The sequence below is a fragment of the Lipophrys pholis genome, assembly GCF_963383615.2.
Source record: "Lipophrys pholis genome assembly, chromosome: 1".
NCBI classification, from domain to species: Eukaryota; Metazoa; Chordata; class Actinopteri; order Blenniiformes; family Blenniidae; genus Lipophrys; species Lipophrys pholis.
The window spans coordinates 8,517,911-8,536,621 of NC_137635.1; the positions used below are offsets into that span (position 1 = coordinate 8,517,911).

The 18,711-nt window shown below is 40.6% G+C and overlaps 1 protein-coding gene across 1 annotated transcript; it reads right to left on the reverse strand.

The window, feature by feature from the left end:
* Positions 1-2,782: 2,782 nt before the first annotated feature.
* Positions 2,783-18,636, reverse strand: chrm3b (cholinergic receptor, muscarinic 3b; the record flags this gene model as incomplete). Its single annotated transcript, XM_080480396.1, has 7 exons — positions 2,783-3,279; positions 4,722-5,443; positions 9,005-9,300; positions 10,569-10,735; positions 11,509-11,579; positions 18,445-18,461; positions 18,577-18,636. The coding sequence occupies 7 exons, from the start codon at positions 18,634-18,636 to the stop codon at positions 2,783-2,785; spliced, it is 1,830 nt and encodes a 609-aa protein (XP_080336522.1).
* Between the last annotated feature and the right edge of the window lie 75 nt (positions 18,637-18,711).

Below are 18,711 nucleotides of genomic sequence, written 5' to 3' on the forward strand. Positions count from 1 at the left end.
GTGAAGGCACGCTCGTAGTGGAGGAGGAGGAGGAGCTGCTGCTGTGACTGAAACACAACGATTTTCCTTGTTTTCCGGTGACGAAGGCTGGCGTGGCAGTGATGCTGACGCTGATGCAGGAGAGACATACAGCTTCCCTGCTCCTCCTCCTCTCTCTCTTTCTGCCCCCCCCCCCCCCCCCCAGTGACGCAGACACTGTGCGCTCTCTGAGCTCTGACTGAGGGATGAAGACACAAAACCGTCTGGCCTACATTACCCACAATGCAAAGTGTCAGATCAAACCCCAAGAAAGAGACTTCTGACATGCGCCAAAGGTTGACCTGGACTGAGAAGAAAAGAGTATGGAGAAAATTATAGTAGAAATTCAACAAAATCAGAAGCAATGCCAATACACATCACACACATACAGTCAAATACACCTGTTGTAACAGTTTACAAATGTATGTAAACAGTCAGTTTACGGCAATACAAGCTGTTACCACGATCAGTGATGAGTGAAGTATGACAGTGTAACACAAAATTATATTAGTGCTGTCAATCGGTTTTAAAAGATTAAGAAATTATTAATTAATTGTGATTAATCACGTTTACATCCACTTAAGACTGAAACTTGTAATGTATATTTATTCATGGTAAACCATGCAATTAAGGTAGACTCGACACACTGAAGCTATATTTAAACTATATTCTCTCCAAGTTCAGCAAATGAATAAATAAATAAATCAGTGCTGTCAAAAAAATGCGTTAATTTAATTAATTGATTTGAAACTTTTAACTCCTTAAAAACATTTAACGTAATTAAAGCAGTTTTTAAAAGTTCCCTGACGGCTGATTGAGAAAGTGAAAGTCATTAGCTTTACTTTGAAAAGCCAAATTTAACGACCACAGAAGTAATTCTGCAGCAAAACAGTAGGTTGCCATGTTGGCTGACCAGGAGCTTCCAAACTGCTAAAACTGGAGGAAATACTGCAGGTAAAATATTAATTTCTCCTCTTTCTTTGAGAACTTGAATATTTCTAAAAACAAAGTTGTAAACTTATTACATGAACAAGGTTGCAATAATATGCTGTAATACACACACACACACACACACACACACACACACACACACACACACACACACACACACACACACACACACACACACACACACACACACACACACACACACACACACACACACACGGCAGTGAGGGAAAGAGAGAGGGAGGAAAAATGAATTTACTTCTTTCAAGTATTTTATCCAGCCTTAGCAGTTTGGTGGCTACTAGTCGGCTTAACAAAGTGTGCAAATGACTTTCACTTTCACTTAAAACCTCTTAATTATTTGTGTTGACTGCATTTAATGCAGCTGGTCTATTATTTAAGGTATTTTCCAAGGTATTTTTTTTTTAATACTCCCTTTCGGATGAGGAACCGATCGACGAGGACTGAAGCCACACTCCACCAGGAACTGGATCAATTCCTGATGAGCTCGTGCAAGGTTTCAGATCCAGCGATTCAGCGATTCCCAGTGTGAACTGGGTGGTGAGCCTGATCCAACCATTGGTAGAGAGAGCGTGCAAGGTCCATTTGATATAACTGATTAACACTTACTTGTACTCAGTTACAATATTGTAATAAGGGTTACACCTTAAGAAATGTACCACCAGCCGCCACTGTGTGCATGTATATATATATATATCTCTCACTCTGCCATCAAGACTAATTATTCATCTTAGTATTCAACCTGTACCTGTCCAAACGTAATCATCCTGTCTCCTGGCATTCATTGACAAACAATTTATTTCATGTAATTTCTTTTATTCAAATACCAAAACCTGAAAAAAGCACATCCCAAATATGCTTTAAATCAAAGCAGACATGATGAAGTCCAAATTTTTAAATTGTTCAGGCGTCACAATGAAACCGATGAGAATCTATGGTTTTATTCAGATAAATATTTCTACACAGAAAATGAAGAAGACATTATCTCTCTGCCTAAATTTGTATCTGAATGCTTTGTTTTAATGACACAATAGAAAACAACAAACTGTTTTTTTTTTTATATGAAGAACTAGTGTATTCACTTTGTCCCAGATTTTTTCCACCTGCTCAAATGACAAACTGTGAATTTAAAGATTCAGTGAAAAGCTTGGTGATCTGATCAGACTCATCCTCACTCCTCTTTCTTCCTCTGTATTCCTCCATACCCCTCCGCATGGAGGAGTTCCTGTACTCTGCTGTACTCCTCCCATCTGTATCTTCAGTGCTGAAGCTGATGAAAACCTCCTGAGTGTTTGAAGCTCTTCACACACGAAGTACTCCCCACAACTCAAACCCTCAAAACCTTTTTGTGATGTTAGATGTTTCTTATTTGCTTTGGTTTTTAAATTATTAAATTATTATTATTATTGAAACTATAGTTTTTCAGTTGTTGCTTTTATTAAAATACTCTTTATTGTGCTGTCAGAAATTGGAATTTGACCCCCCCCCCCCCTCCAAAAACAAAAATTGAGCTTCATTCTCTGGGGACAATTTATACTCTTAAAATACTCAGTGACATATTCAGTGGTCAAACTGTGAACACATGACATGCTAAATGAAGTTTTGCTCAGGTAAAACCCCTCCAGGGGCCATATATTATAAATTCGTCCCACAGCTGTTGACACGCTCGATCTCCAACAGTTGAAGAAACTGGCCTTGGGTCATCCTTGGATCTCAGCACGAGCTCCAGAGAACCCAGAGGGCCAGAAGAGGCTTGGGTGGAAAGGTGCAACTCAGTATTTCTTTCATGACGCTTCTACATGGGCTCTTTCTTCCGGTAGGCCACCGCCTGCCTCTGCTGAAACTGTGGCTTGTTCTTCCTTTGGTTCCACTGACACATCAAAATATCTCGGAAAGTGGTCCGGAAGGTCTTGTTGCACAGAGCGTAACACATGGGATTGACTGTGCTGTTCACATAACACAGCCAGTATCCCAAAGCCCAGAGAGTTTGCGGGATGCAGTCCTGGCAGAAGGTGTTGACCAGCACCATGATGTTGTACGGCAGCCACGTGGTGATGAAGGCGAACAGGATGGCGCTGAGCGTCCGAGCTGCTTTCTTCTCATTTGCCTTTTTCTCGTTCTTGCGCTTGTTGATTTCTGTCTTGGCCTTGGAAGCAAAGCGTTTGGCCATCGCTGCATCCTTAATGGTGATGCCTGAGGGGGGCTGGTCAGCAGGCGACCCTTTTTGACTTTTGGTGCTTGATGATGGTTGTTTTTTCTTGTTTTTCTTTGCCTTTTCAGATTTTTTACCATCTAAAAGTAGAGGCAGATTAAACAGAGACAGATTATACTGTTAAGTTTCTGTATTAACAAACATGTGACTGGAACAAAAATGTGAATGAAAACAGAATCTTAAAATGGGGAAAAAAAACAACCCTGATCCGCCCTAATGAGGTCTAATTGTACTCTCTAAGTAAAACAAATAGCAATAAAGACATAAAGATTTTTTCATGTTTTTTTTTTTTTTTTTGTGAAATCCAAAAAAGAATTCAAGACGCCTCCCCCCAGCTACCCTCACAGCCCCCGGATGAGTCTAAGCCCACCCTCATCTCGGGGCGACCCGCCCCAGGACACTTTACGGACTGGCTGCCCGCTGGAGGAACACGGCGCACCATCTCCATTTAGCATTGTGCCTGGGCAACGCTTTCCGATGGACGTGTACATAGCAGTGAATTAACCTGAGCATCGTTTCAGCCCTAATAGACATATATGTATATGTTAGGCCTCATTCATTCGTCATTGTCATTGACACGCGACTGTGTGGGTTTTACGTTGTGTGGGCTGGAAATTCACACATATTTACACACATAAACGTCACTCAAACTCACACCAACAAGCACTTTGAAGACCTTAATTAATCACAAACAGTGTTGGAAAACTCTCTCTCTCACATGCACACACACACACACAGTTACACTGTACGCACTGGCAGGACAGTATTAAAATCTCACAGTCAGCCTATCCCCAGTTTGAGTGTGGTCTTGTGGTGTTTGCGTGTTGTCCATGTACTCCAGATGTAAAAGTGTACCCTGCCTAGTCAACTGTGTTTGGCTCCAGTGACCCTGGGTTGGATAAAGCCGCATAGAAAGAGGAAGGAACAGTGTAAGTTAGCGGCAATAACGTTCATATTATTAGATGCACAAATTTAAATGTACATCTTTCAACCCAATCATTAATCTTATAACATTCTTCTGATGTTAATACAGTTTATCACTGGTGAATGTTGACGTGAGTATTTAAAGTCTAACATCACAGACATCAGGTATCTAAAACTTGATCCAGTGTTTGTTCAAGTCTGTTTCCATTCATACTCAAGGTGTAAATTAAGATTATTGGCTGGGACACCTCCCAATGGGAAACCAGCTTCAAGAAAACACTGGAGAAAGAAAACAAGTCAGAAAAAACTGTATTGTCTTTTTTTTTTCCATATAGATTTTCATTTATATAAATAGGGTTTAGAATTTCCTCAGTCAATTATGAATTGTATATTGATACCGTTTTATGAAGTTAGTGTATTTGAGCTGTCACAACCCTCCTTCAGTACCTTTAGGGTCCACCGTAAGCCGTAAGGCCACCGTAAGGCCCACCCCTTTATGAATGACTGGTGTGCAAGTTTTCAGGCTGTCATGGGGCTTATACTTGTATGCTAGTGCCATTCATATATAATGGAAACACTCTCCAGGATCATGTCTGACCTGTTGGAGACCCCGGTGAGTCTGCACCTTCCCTTTCTGCCTCGGAGCCGGACGGATCCTCAGCAGTTTCATTATTGTTCAGGCTGTCACAGCTACTCTGTTCACCCTCGCCGACTGTAGTTGTAGTGGTGTTGAAGGACTTCCTTGACGCTTGTCGTCCGGGTATAAGAGCTGCAAACGGGAGGCAGCAGGAACCACATCTTCCTTGCCTTACTGGTCCTCCTAAACTGATGTTTCCCTTGCTCCCCATGGTCTGTTGGTTCAGTTCACAGCTGCTGCAGCTTTGGGAGCTCATCTGGCGGAGCATGGCTGATGAATTCTTCTGGCTGTTTGTCCCACCTTCGCCACTCGATCTCCCGCCGTCACTCCCCTGATTCTGAGCTTGGCTTGGCTTGTTTCCTGCCCCAGATCCCTTTAGCCCTTGAACATCCTTATGTCTCTTCTCTGTCTCCTGGTAGATCTTCCAAAACAGGAATGCCATTATTGTCACAGGTAAGTAGAACGCTGCGATGGCAGTGCAGAACGTGATGATGGGCTCGGACAAGAACTGGATGTAGCACTCGTTTGGCTGGACCGTCCGCTCACCAACAATGTACTGCCAGAACAGAATGGCTGGGGCCCACAGAATGAAAGAGATGGACCACGCTAATCCGATCATGGTCATGGCTCGCTTTGTGGTCCGCTTTGCCCGGTAAGTCAAAGGTCTGGTCACAGAGAAATACCTAAGACAAGACAGGAAGGTAAGTAGGGTAAGTAGTGTCAATCACATTATCTCTCTTCACAGTATCTGTCAACTTTAATACCCAACAGGAACATTTAAATGATAAATCTTTAAGCATGTCTAAGTCTTCTTTTGTTTGTCTGCATGTAATGTGACTGACATCATTCAGAATCTTCAGTGTTTAAAGCTTTTTTCCATTTATAGACCAGGTCCAAACGGAGCATCATGTAAACCAGTCAGAGGGCATTTTCCCATTCTGTCTAAGATCCGGGCCTGTATTCATGGAGTTTCTAATTCCGACCAGTTGGGAAATTCCCACTTCGTTGCAAATGATTGACAAACATCATTGTCATCACCCACATAACAAATATTGCTGAAGTAATGTGAAGTTGATAAATATTTGGGGGTTTGTACTTCTCCACATATAACAGTACTGGGGCTGGGTTGGTAGAGTGGTCCCTTTCCAAATCAGAAGGTTGCAGGTTTGATCCCCATCTCTGCCTGTCCACATGCCGAAGTGTCCTTGAACAAGATACTGAACCCCAAACAAAAGGATGGATGCACCTTGCATGGCAGCAGCCTGCATGGGTCTGTGTGAATGGAGGAATGTGACGAACAATGTAAAGCGCTTTGGGACTGCTCAAGCAGTTATAAAGCTGAATAAGAGAAATTCATTTATCCATTTAGTGTGTATGGTAGCAAAGCCAGCCCCGTCACATAAGCAACAAATGCGGGCCCCAAAACAACATCAAAACCAATTACTCCAATATCACACAAAAACTAACTCAATTACCTTAGACCCAGACAACAAACAAACAAACAAACAATGTTTTTAGATCATCCTGCCCATGTTTCTATACCTCTGAATTTAGTGGAGATAGAAGCCAGTTGAGTACATTTTTGGACGAACTTGATCTTCCCAAATTCACACACAAGAACCTAAAGAAGGACGTCGTTCTTACAACCTCAGAGAACAAAGAAGCAATACTCTCTGTGAATTATGGTAAACCCCTGGGCCCTGATGGATACCTGGAATTTTACAAACAGTCCTCAGATCAACTGGCTCCTCTACTACTTGAAATGTTCAGCCACTCATTTCAGCAGGGCACTCTACCACCCACACTCCTTCAGGCTTCGATCTCCTTCATTTTTAAATCACCAGTTACCACAATACCATATAATATATGTGCTGCCGACAAAGATTTTCTGTTTTGTTATTTTCCCTTCATCTTCTTTATGAGTTTATTAAGACACAAATGTCAGTAAGTACATATAATTATGAAAGGATTATTTTGATGCTTAGAGTGTATTATTTGTGAAGTACAACTGACATTTTCTATATTCGCACCATACATCTACCTGGTTTAATGGTCTCTGAACGAGAGATTCTCATTATTTTGTGCGTTTACGGAGTCTCTTAGGTGGTCTGCTGCTGTTTTCAGCAACGTTCTGGCAACCCGTGCGAAACTGTTGGTGCCAAATCGTACCAACCTTGGCCGTTCCTTTGGAGCCATCAGCAGTGTGGAGAGGGGCACCTGCTGCATGGGCTACAACTGGTTCTCCACATCATCTTGCCCAGGCTTGCGCCCTGGAGAGGTCACTCCATTTAGGATGCATCATCCATGGTCGACACCGACCGCCGGAGGCCTCCTACTTACAGTGTATATTTACCTCTTGTGCGACATTGTATTTTTCTTGTTTGCAATATACATACCTAATTGCTTACTGGTTGTAAGGATCAGAATTCTAATTCTGATACAGTACAGTCCAATACGCTATACTCACATGTTTTACCACCTTTCATACTTATCTGCAATATGTATATTTTTGTATATTTTTGTTACAGTTTCACAGTGTGGTTCAGCAAAGTGTCTAAATACAAGTCCTGGCTTCCACTGGATTTATTGAACTCTGTGTTTAACTGGGTAACCTATCCGATAGCGGGACCAGTAGAAGAAGGATAAGACTCCACTGAGTTGTGTGTCTAAGCGCCCAATATCTCATCCCATAGATGTCAGAATTCTCGCAAATATTTTAGCTAAACAATTAGAAACTGTTTCGCCCTCAATCATATCTGAACACCAAACAGGTTTCCTAAAAAGGAGGCATTCTTTCTGTAACAGACAAAGGCCAACTCTCGATGGCGAGAAAGTCTTTGATACAGTTGAGTAGGCCTATCTCCTCTTCTCCCTCCCACGTTTTGGGCTGATGCTAACTTCCTTACATGGGTCAGCTCACTCGATTCCTCTTCTGCACTTCAGTTTGTACAAACACCCAGCGCTCTGCACCTTTTCCTCTCTTTAGGGGCACACTGTTAGCTCTTGTGATCAAGCTCTTATCAGTGACTTTGAAAGGAAATGAGAGATTTAAGGGAACTTAAAGATTGTTGGTAGAACACCGCGTCCATCCATACGCAGACGATCTACTTCTTTACGCGAGCGATCCCTTAGCAAGCGCTACATATATTGAATCGTTAAGGAACCTCCCGATTAACCAGTTGGCTAGAGATTTGCCACAACCATTCATACCCTTTAAAATAGCCTGGATGAACATTAATTACCTCAGCATTACAGTTTCAAGATCTGTGAATCACACTGCCAGAACAGAATTATTCTTTATTAATAACGGTGGTCAAGGCAGATCAACAGAGATGGAACTGCCTCCCATTATCCTTTGCAGGCAGATGTTTTTACAAAATGATTGTGCTCCCTAGACATTTCTTTGTTTTTTATTGCCTACCTATCTTCCTTCCAAAATCTTTCTGTACATATATTAATGACAGCATTTCATCATTTATCTGGACTGGAAAGCAGCCTAGACCGAGTCCACTACCACCATGCAGAGACAGACCTGTAGGAGGGTTGGGCCTCCCTAATCTCATCGACTACTACTGGGCCAATGTTCATAAAATTACACTATGGATTATTTCACCTCAACCCAGTTGGTGTCAGACTGAGACAGCCTCTTTTTCCCTTTCGCTATTGGCCTTAACATCGACACCTTGCTGCTGCACCCTTCAAACTTTACCTCCAACTCCATTGCAATTGACACAATTTGGGTACAAAGACGTGTTCATGTTCATTTGTTCCAAAGAAAAAGAAAAAAGTTGCAACGTCTGTAAAAGGTCTTTGATTTTCACTTGATAAATAAAGTGGGTAAAAAAAAGAAAAAGAAAACACTTATGAGCTACCTTGAGCAATAGTCCAGTTGCTTTATGTGGTGTTTAGATAAGCAAGCAGCTGAAAATATACCTTCCAACATTGCATCCGATTTTAAAAGCGCTACATCTAGAGTAGATGACGACAGTAGAGGTTGTTTTTTTTTGACAGAGGTTGATGGAAAACGAGTCATAGCATTACTTTTAAGACACTTGGCACCTCAGAGAAATAACTCATCAAATAGAGATTTCCAATGTCAAACAGCAATTTTGTTTGTTGATATAAAACAGCAAGGACTGGTTGATTCAGAGGTTCTGTGTCTTATTTAACATTCTACTACGACAGAGCATGTGAATGCAGCACAGTGATTAATTGATTAAAACATCTAATAACTTATACCTTACCTATCAAAGCTGATGACCAGCAGGTTCATAACTGAGGCATTACTGGCCACATAGTCTATAGCCAGCCACAGATCACAGACCACTGGCCCCAGGGCCCACTGGTCCATGATGATGTAGGTGGTGTATAAGTTCATTGACAGCGTGCCAATAGTCAGGTCAGCAAAGGCGAGGCTCAGCAGGTAGTAGTTGTTCACTGTCTTCAGAGCCTTATTGATCTTGAACGACACCAGTACGAGGATGTTTCCAACAACGGTGACAAGAGAAAGGGATCCAGTGAGGAAGACAATGATGATGACCTGCAGAGGAGGGAACAAAAAGAAAAATAAGCAAACGGGGTAGTTGGTGCATCATGTGTCTTTGAGAGTACAGTGTCTGTGATTCAGATAATGCTAATGTTCATATATGGGGTGCTGCTGTGAGGCACATGAGCAACAGGTTTGCTTCTCGTCTGCCTCTCAGAATTTTGGAATTTTTTGGGGTCAATTCAATTCAATTCAATTCAATTCAATTCAATTCAATTCAATTTCTATTACGCCAAACAACACAATCTTTTCACGGTACACAGGGGATTATTCCAAAGAGGAATGAGGGAACATCATCTCATACATGATCAGTGGAATATAGCAATCATTTAGCTTTACTTGTCATTATACATATATCTAATATAATGACATTACATGTACTGCTCCCTTGTGCATCAATAAGAAAGTACACAAAATATGAATAGTACATATTATATAAAAGTACTCAGAATATAAATGTATCAATAGAACATATAAAAGTGTAAATAAGTAAAACATTGAACACTGTATAAAATGATCATGAGCAGGATTGCAGTGAGGAGAAACACCAATCAGCTGTTATTTAAGGCTCTGATGGCCCAAGGATAAAAACTGTTTAAAAGTCTGGATGAGCAGGTTTTCATTGACCTGTAGCACTTGCCAGAAGCTAGAAGTTCGAACATTTGACGAGGTGAATATATCAGTTGGCCTGATTTACTAATCCTCAGTCAAGCTGTTTGTGACATATTTAATTCTGATATATGAGAATGGGACTGTTTCAATCACATTGTCTTGATAAATGCTGCCGATGAGCCGCACCCCTGTTAAACAACATAAGAAAATCTTTGTCCATGCTCATAGTTTATGTACCACAACATGATTTAAGGAGCCCCTTCTATATCGAGTCTGTCCTTGGTGTCACCTTTAGATAACTGCTGTCTAAAGTACTAACACTGAGAGTAAGACTGAAGGTAATCAACAACGTACTGACCCACCAGCATCTTCCAAAGTACAAAGATTTGTACATTCCATAAAATATGAAAAAATAATTAACATTTTTCACTAAATATGAAAAATGTTGGCTTGAGGATTGAAGCATAGACTGCGACAATGATCAGGTCTAACACACTCAGTTTAAGTTTTAATCCAGCCATGTGAAGAGTGAAGCTCTTCAAATGGCTGGACTAAGAATACGTAATAAAATCGTTAGAATACCTTTCTAACGAACTTTGTAATGTGAGTGTCGGAAACCAGTGTAATCAGAGTACAGAGTTAACCGTTACCTGCAAGATAGTGTGTCCTCCTAATGGGTCGAACTCCACTGTGGGCGGCTCCTGTGACGTGTTCACTGGTGAATAACTGAAGTTTCCCCTTTGCCTCAAGAATTGGCTGACATTATGCTGCTTCCAGCCTCCGTCAGCGGAAAGGGAAAGTTCCTGCACAGAACCACCTGAAGATGGGAAGTGGTATGCAAATTACTGGACATTGGCACACACACACACACACACACACACACACACACACATACACACACACACACACACACACACACACACTTGGACAAAGAAGAACCAACCAAACAGTAGCGTGAGTCGTCAGCTCCCAGTTCTTCAAGCAAAGAACCAGTACCAGTGAACATGGGTAGACAGAATAACACGCACCTCGTTGGCTTTTAACAAGCAACGACTGGTTAGAAGCGACTCCTTACCATCACCTTACTTTGACATTACTTGATGTTAGCAGAATTAAAGTCACTTTCAGAAAAACTGCAGGGAAGTATTTGTCTGAATGAGGACCGGTAGTGTGTGCCCCCTGCTGTTATCACTTCATTTACGATGTCAACTTGAGCGAGACGCTGTACCACACCTCAGAAACCTCCAAGCATCTATTATTTCCACATATTAATTCCATCTTTTAATTCCATTTCATAATTCCATGTCTACTTTTGACAGACGCAAATACATCCCAACAGCTACTTTCAAAGTCTTCTGTCTTTTTGATATCCCAATCTTTATATTGTATTATTCTCACCCAGGCTTCGACATTTCTGAACTGAATTATATGAAAATGTAATTGGTTGAAGCAGTTTTTCATTTTCAGGACAATCAACATATAATATTTGTTGTTTCGCTTCTGTGTGTATTTTTCCTGAGTAGAAAGATGAATGAAAACGTATACAATTTCACTTGTTAGCAGTGGCAAGATTTCAACGGTCTTTTGTACCTTGAGAGTTGTTAGAAAAGTACTGGACAGGATCAAATCTGTAGGTTTGGTTCATGATGGACGATGGACATCTGTGAGAAAACCAACAGGGAAAAAGTCATTTTGAAAGGCAAACCAAGAGGAAAACAGAAAATCACAATCCACTTCAGTTCAGAATATTGGCATTCGGTGTTCAAAGTGAAGGGACTTATCATCACAAAAAATATTGATGAGGTTTCCTGTAGTCTCTCATACCGTGGTGCCTGGGTTGGTCCTGTTGTCATTACTGTTATTGTCAATACAACCAACACAAACAAATACAATCACACACACTCACTCTCCACCTGTTGGCAAAAAAACTCTCAGTTTTATGAGTACGAGTACGAGTACTCATGCCCGGTATCGAACCGGTGTCAGTGCATAACTAATTTATTTGTTAAAACATGTCACTTCCAGGTCTGGAATGACGTTATGACCAGAGGCTGATGTCTGTATGAGGCTGCAGGGGGCGCTCCGCTATGAGACGCATCATTAATATTTTCTATTCACGCGTTATTATTATTATTTTTTTCTCTATGGCCACTCCGGGACTCCAGACTAAAACAAGACGAACGCGAAAACAGCAATAGAGATACGAGGAGACGTTAATGTTTTCTGGCTCTTTGGACCCGACAAGATGGAGCGACCCGGACCAAACCAATGTTACAGTCCGTCTCCTCGCTCCTGTATGAGCGCTAAATCGGTGAAATCAGTGACGTACGACGTTTTTAGAGTGACGCAATGACGTGGCTCTCACTTGGCTCAGTCAACGGTGGAAAAACAACCGGTTCTTTGGCGGTGCTCGTTTAAGAACCGGCCCTGAACTAGAACCTGGTTCTTTTTGGTGGAAAAGCCCGAAGAGTCCCTGACTGAGTCTGTCCTCTGAACCCAAAGGCTTTTATCATCGATGCTTTTGGAGAGCTGAGAGACCAGCAGGAGCAAGTGAAAGAAGACATGGAGGTGAACACACACACACACACACACACACACACACACACACACACACACACACACACACACACACACACACGGATGTAGGTAAAGTTGTCTCTTCAGTTTCCAAAGCATTGCTGGTTCTGGCATAGATTAGCATAGCCTGTAAAGAATAGATGATATAACTAATACAGGCTGTACTAATTAAAGCCAGAATCATCACTTCTACTGAGGAAACATCTTCAGCCGCTGCCTTTAAATACAAACATTTGAGTCATAGGAGAGATTTATTACAAAGGTTAGAAATCCAGACAAAACATTTAACACATGAAGCAAAATATAAAGAAAAATACACATTCTGCTCAGTAACTTGACTTCCATGATGTCAAGGAGCTAAAAACAATATCCCGTTTATGTTTATGCTCTATCATACTTTGTCATTAATCACGATGTCTCATACAGAAAGTGACGCAATTATATTTTCAGTTTTGCTGGAAAATTAATCTGCAAAATCTTAAAACATCTTGCTTTGAAAATGCAGCACGTCACAGATCTGCAGTTGACTTTTCACAGACAAACTATTCTGTTTGTGAATGTACTAAAATGGAAGTATTTTATAAGAAAAACTTTGATTTGCGACAGAAAGACACTAATGTAAAAGAAAATCTGTGGGTCATTTCTGTTTTACTGTCGTGTTTAAGTGGAAATCTACAATATAAGAGCCGGATAGTGGAATTCATTTTATTGATTAGTTATTGTTGTTGTCAGGCCATCACAAGTTCTCAAAGCACTCAGTATAATTAGTGAAGAAAGTGAAGATAGTGAGTCCTCACCAGTCCGCTGTGGTTCTCAGGATCCAGTGTGATATCCTGGGGAGGCTCAGCTCTGCTCCTCAGCTCGCTGCTGGACGTTCAGCTCCTCCTTCTGAGAGCTCACACAGCCGACTGATATGTTTTTGTGTTTGATGAGGGTTCCAGAGGAAACCCTTCTCACTCAGGCTGTCATGTGAAGCAGAGTGTGAATTATGTGACTGCAGTGAATAATCTGTTTCTTGAAGAGGAACGTGTTGAGACATTCTGCAGTGCGTAAACCTTGTGTTTATTTGAACATGAATGATCTGAACGGTACTTTAAGCCTTTATTCAAAGACAGTAGAAACAGCACACTTTTCTCTCTACTGATCAAACACTCAGTAATAATATGACTTTGAGGAGGCTCATGCATGTTTGCTGTCTAAACAATAGATTCCTTTGGTGTTCCACGGGGTTCAGTTCTTAGACCTCAAATCCTCAAATGTTCTGTCGAATCCAAAAATAATGAAATCGATAAAAAGATTAGACAACAATAACATTTCTTTTACTGTTTGATGATTGTCCTATACTTTACATTTGGGCTAATATTATTGGGAAAAACACATCACAATGTTCTTTATATTATTATGAAATCGTTCATATCAGAACTTTGAGAAACTCCATAAAAGTAAAATGATGGATAAATAGACGTTGAGTATGGCATGTAATGTTTGTTGAGTATAAGCTTATAAAAAAAAAAAGTTCAACTTAAGAGTAGCAAGCTCAGCAAACTCTTTGGTTTATCTTGTCAGTCTTATTTTTTGAATCTCCTTTTTTATTCTCTTTTTACTTATTGATTTCTATTCTCGTTGAACAAAACCAAACCAAAACACTGTGAAAAGCTACACAAATAATATAAATACAATTTGACTAAACACAGCCATTAAAAGTGACCGATTCCCTTGACCAATGAAGCATGATAAAGAAATATGTTGTTTCTAATTATCTCATTTTATTTTGGCGCGCATAATATCATATAGCACATCATCACAAAAACATGAGAATGATTTTGATTCTTCTGAAGGACAGACACAAGTAATCTACTGATAAAATGTTCTGAACCGAAAATCTTCAAATGATTGTAATATTCAAATTATTCATTGAAAACAACCGTAACGGATTGTTGGTGGTAAAACTGTGTAACTATCAGTCCTTACAAGGGAACGACCTGTGCCTTGCTTGGTCACCAGAGGGTAGTACGAACCTGGTGTGTGTGTGTGTGTGTGTGTGTGTGTGTGTGTGTGTGTGTGTGTGTGTGTGTGTGTGTGTGTGTGTGTGTGTGTGTGTGTGTGTGTGTGTGTGTGTGTGTGTGTGTGTGTGTGTGTGTGTGTGTGTGTGTGTGTGTGCGTGTGTGTGAGTGTGAACAGGAGATCAGACCAATGCACTATATTATTATTCCATGTGTGTGTTTGAGAGAAAATATGAAATAATGAAAGAATTCACGAATACATTCCACATTACGTGGGCCTAAATAAGCTAGGCTAAATATAGCTTAGCGACACTGGTAGATGTACCAGCAGCTCATTGCTGAATTGTGTTTGAGATGACACCATGACTGATATTTGCTCTCATTTGGAGTTATTTCAGGGTTTTGTGCTGCCGGGGCTTTATTTCTACCCCCGCAGACTGAAAGGCAGTATTATTTTTGCTGCTAAACCCAGTTTAAGTTAGCAGCAGCTCCGTTTCAGTGGACAGTGTGAGGCAGCCAGACGGTCAATCTTCGAAAAAAAGATGGCCGCAAAAACCGCTCACACCTTTCTGAAAGCAGTGTAGCTCATGTGTACAGTAGAACCTCTTACTAGGAACCCTGTAAGAACAGATAAAGTTGCTGTGAAGGTTACTTCAGTCAAACATGAGGCCCGTGGACCAAGACCGGCCGCTCAATGCGCCTACTTTTAATGGCTTCATGTGAAAGAGAACTTTCAACAGTGTTTTCGTAGGTTGTCATTGGAAACAGTTGTAGAGCTGCATTCTATCATTCCACACCTCCATTCCTCCATGTTGAAGCATTTGATTCAGACACATCCAGGAATAAAGTGAAAGGAGCACAAATTCACTATGTAATGCCCAAATGTTGAAAAATAAGCCCCACGGTCATTCATGTGTTATTTATTATTATTACTTTTCTCTCTGGCCACTTCGGGGCTCCGGACTAAAGCGAGAAGGACGTGAAAAAACACCAATAGAGATACGAGGAGACTCAATGTTTTCTGGTTCTTTGGTGCATCCGAGGTTCAGGCCAGACTAGATGGAGCGACCCGGATCAAAGAGATGTTACAGTCCGTCTCCTGGTTCCTGTATGAGCGCTGTTAGCGCTACATCGGTGAAATCAGTGACGTACAATGTTTTGGAGTTATGACGTGGCTCTCACTAGGCTCCATTGACAATGGAAAAACAAGCAGTTCTTGGTGGTGCTCATTTAAGAACTCGCCCTGAACTAGAACCTGGTTCGTTTTGGTGGAAAAGCCCTATGAGAAGAGTTGAGTATAATGAAATTTCTCTAATTTTGTGGTCGTGAAAATTTTTCTGTCATAAAGTTTACTCTTGATCTCATCTGGACTTGGGACCCAGACCTTGTGAACTTGGACTTGACTACAGCCCTGATACACACACACACACACACACACACACACACACACACACACACACACACACACACACACACACACACACACACACACACACACACACACACACACACACACACACACACACACACACACACACACACACACATACACACACACACACACTTCTAATTTTGCGTCTTGAGATTGAGTGGTGAAAGACGCTTCATGATCCTTTTTCTCTCCTGACCATAAAAGGGTCCGTGATTTGGTCACTTTTAGCTGATTGCTGCACTGTCGTGACCCAAAACACATGAGAAGTGCTCAGGTCCAATATGGAAGTCACTGTAACTAAAAATAAAGCAAAGAGTCAAGCGATGTAGAGAGTTTTTTAAAGAAATGTCACATCAATGATGTCTTACTGTGGAACTATATCGGCCTCAAACCAAAGCAGTGAGAAGCTCCTGGTTCCTCTGGTGCTGACCTGCAGTGAAAAGTCAAAGCAAACAGCCTATAAGAGAAAGTAATTGTTGAATTGCCTATCTGTGCCTCTCACAGACCAAATGATTGTGTTTGACATGATGCCAGCAGGTTTGAATACACAAGCACAATACACAGCGACGACTCCAAGGTTTTCTCAATCAGCATCTCTGTGCACTCACTAGTGACTAGTCCTTTTCTATGGTACCTCTAAACTATCTAATGTGACCCAGTATAACAGCACCACTGCGTTTCCCCTGATGTTCTCATGTTATGTGAAGATCTCTTAAGCTTTTTATTAAATATGTAGTTATATAATCTGAGAAGTTTGACCTTTGAACTGATTCACAAAGCTATTTACCAGATGGCATTTGATAAACACGGTGAGGAGCTTCGTCATTTACGTTCTTTATTGACGTCATGAAAGTGAAAGTTACGTCTGAAGTTCCTTATATACACGCATGATCCTGTGACACTACAGGTTATCGTCTGATGTAAATCCTGACTTTTAATGAATAGTATTATCACTTCATATTGTGAAATTTGAGTGTTGGCCACATATAATGTTCTAATAAATATCACAACTTGAATGTTTTGTAATGTTGTGATTTTTCCCCGGTAGAAGCAGGACCACCATCACAAAGTGTAAAACACGATTCAGTCAAACCTCAACTTAAAGCTGCGTATATAATAAAACGGGTCTGCATTTCATCTTCCAGATTAGGTTATATTCTTCTGCACCAGATATATTCTGCGATATTTCATTACCAACGATGAAATCAACAAAATAAATAAGCAAATAAATAGTAAAGCATAAATACGCATTTTATTGAACTCTGAAACAAAGTTAAGCAAGCTTTTTTTTTTTGTTCTGCCTTTGTTTGCAATGTACAATGGTCAGGCATCCCCACACACTCCCTGCAGGGCTATTGCTTAATCTTAAAACCAAAGGATACTTAAACAAACGGTTTCATTAAATCTGAGGTGGAGACAAAAAAGCAGGAGCCATATTCTTTAGTTGTGTTTTTTGTTGTTTTTTTTTTTCCTTTACAGAGGGATGCAGTTGTGGCAAAATGACTTGAAGAGTTACAATGCAACCCACAACACGTAAATACAGTAATACAGAAATATTAAATCTTTAAATTATTCCATTAAACAATTTTAAGGGTGGCATAGAATCTGTGTCTGTTATACTTGTTCAATAATCCTCCATAATAAACATGCAATGGCATTTTTTTTTTCTCAGGTTTTTTTCTTTTGTGGTTTTTTGAGAATGACTATACAAAAGACTAACTGTTTGCTGTATTGCATAAGATCATCACAAAAAAAGGACCTTAGACAAACAATCCTTGTTTGAAAAAGACTTCTTGGACGTGTTTGAATGTCTGCCAGGTGTGAGCAATCCCAAAAAAAAAAAAAAAGCAATGAAATACTGCAAACTAAGCAATGTCTGTAATGTCTTAAAATATTTAAACAACAGAATGTGGGGGAAAAGAAAACAAAACTACATTGTGTGAGTGTTGTGCTGCAAGTATCTACTCAAGTATGGAAGCGAAGCAGCAAGCCTCCGAGTTTCTGTCCTGTAATATCTCTGTTCACCACAAGGTGGAGTCGTGACTAGGCTGTCAGGAAATGAAGGAAGAGCTGCTCTCAACTTCTAAGCCAAAAGAAAGCTTCAGAAATGGGACGCTCCGGTGACTCACTACTGCCACCAAATGCATTAATGCAGTTTTACACAACGCGCCTTTATCCTCTGATATCATCACCCGCTGTGTTGTTTCACTTTAGTTAGTTGTTGATTTTTTTTTCATGGTCCGTTGAAAGTGACAGATGAATATTCAACATATTCTGTCTGCATGTTAACATTGACAAAGTGGATACGTGTGTGTGTTTGTGTGTGTGAACAAAACTCTTTATGTTTGCTGGGCATGAAATGTTTCAGCAGAGCCTCTGATCCAGTTGTTTCTCCTGGTGAAAATGTTGGCGCTTCAGTTATTGAAGTAGCCTCTCAAACAATGAGGGAAATAAAGTGACGGAGTAAACACAACATTTTCCCTACTTGGCGTTTGGTTGAATCAATAAACCCACATGAAACTGTCGTCCCCCTGCAAAACACATAAAGAACACAAAACACCAAGCACGTGTATGTACAGTACATATATCAAATTAAGTGAATTTAACCCAAAGTGTAACATCTTCCGGCAGGTTCCTTCAGCTGACCATGGACCTGGAGAACCTGGAAAACAATGTGTGTTCTCCAGGTCCAGTGAAGTCCAACATGTCCATGAGTTCTGACATTTTAACAGATACCGACTCCATTCTGGTTGTTGTTTGTTGTACTTGAAGTCTGTTTCT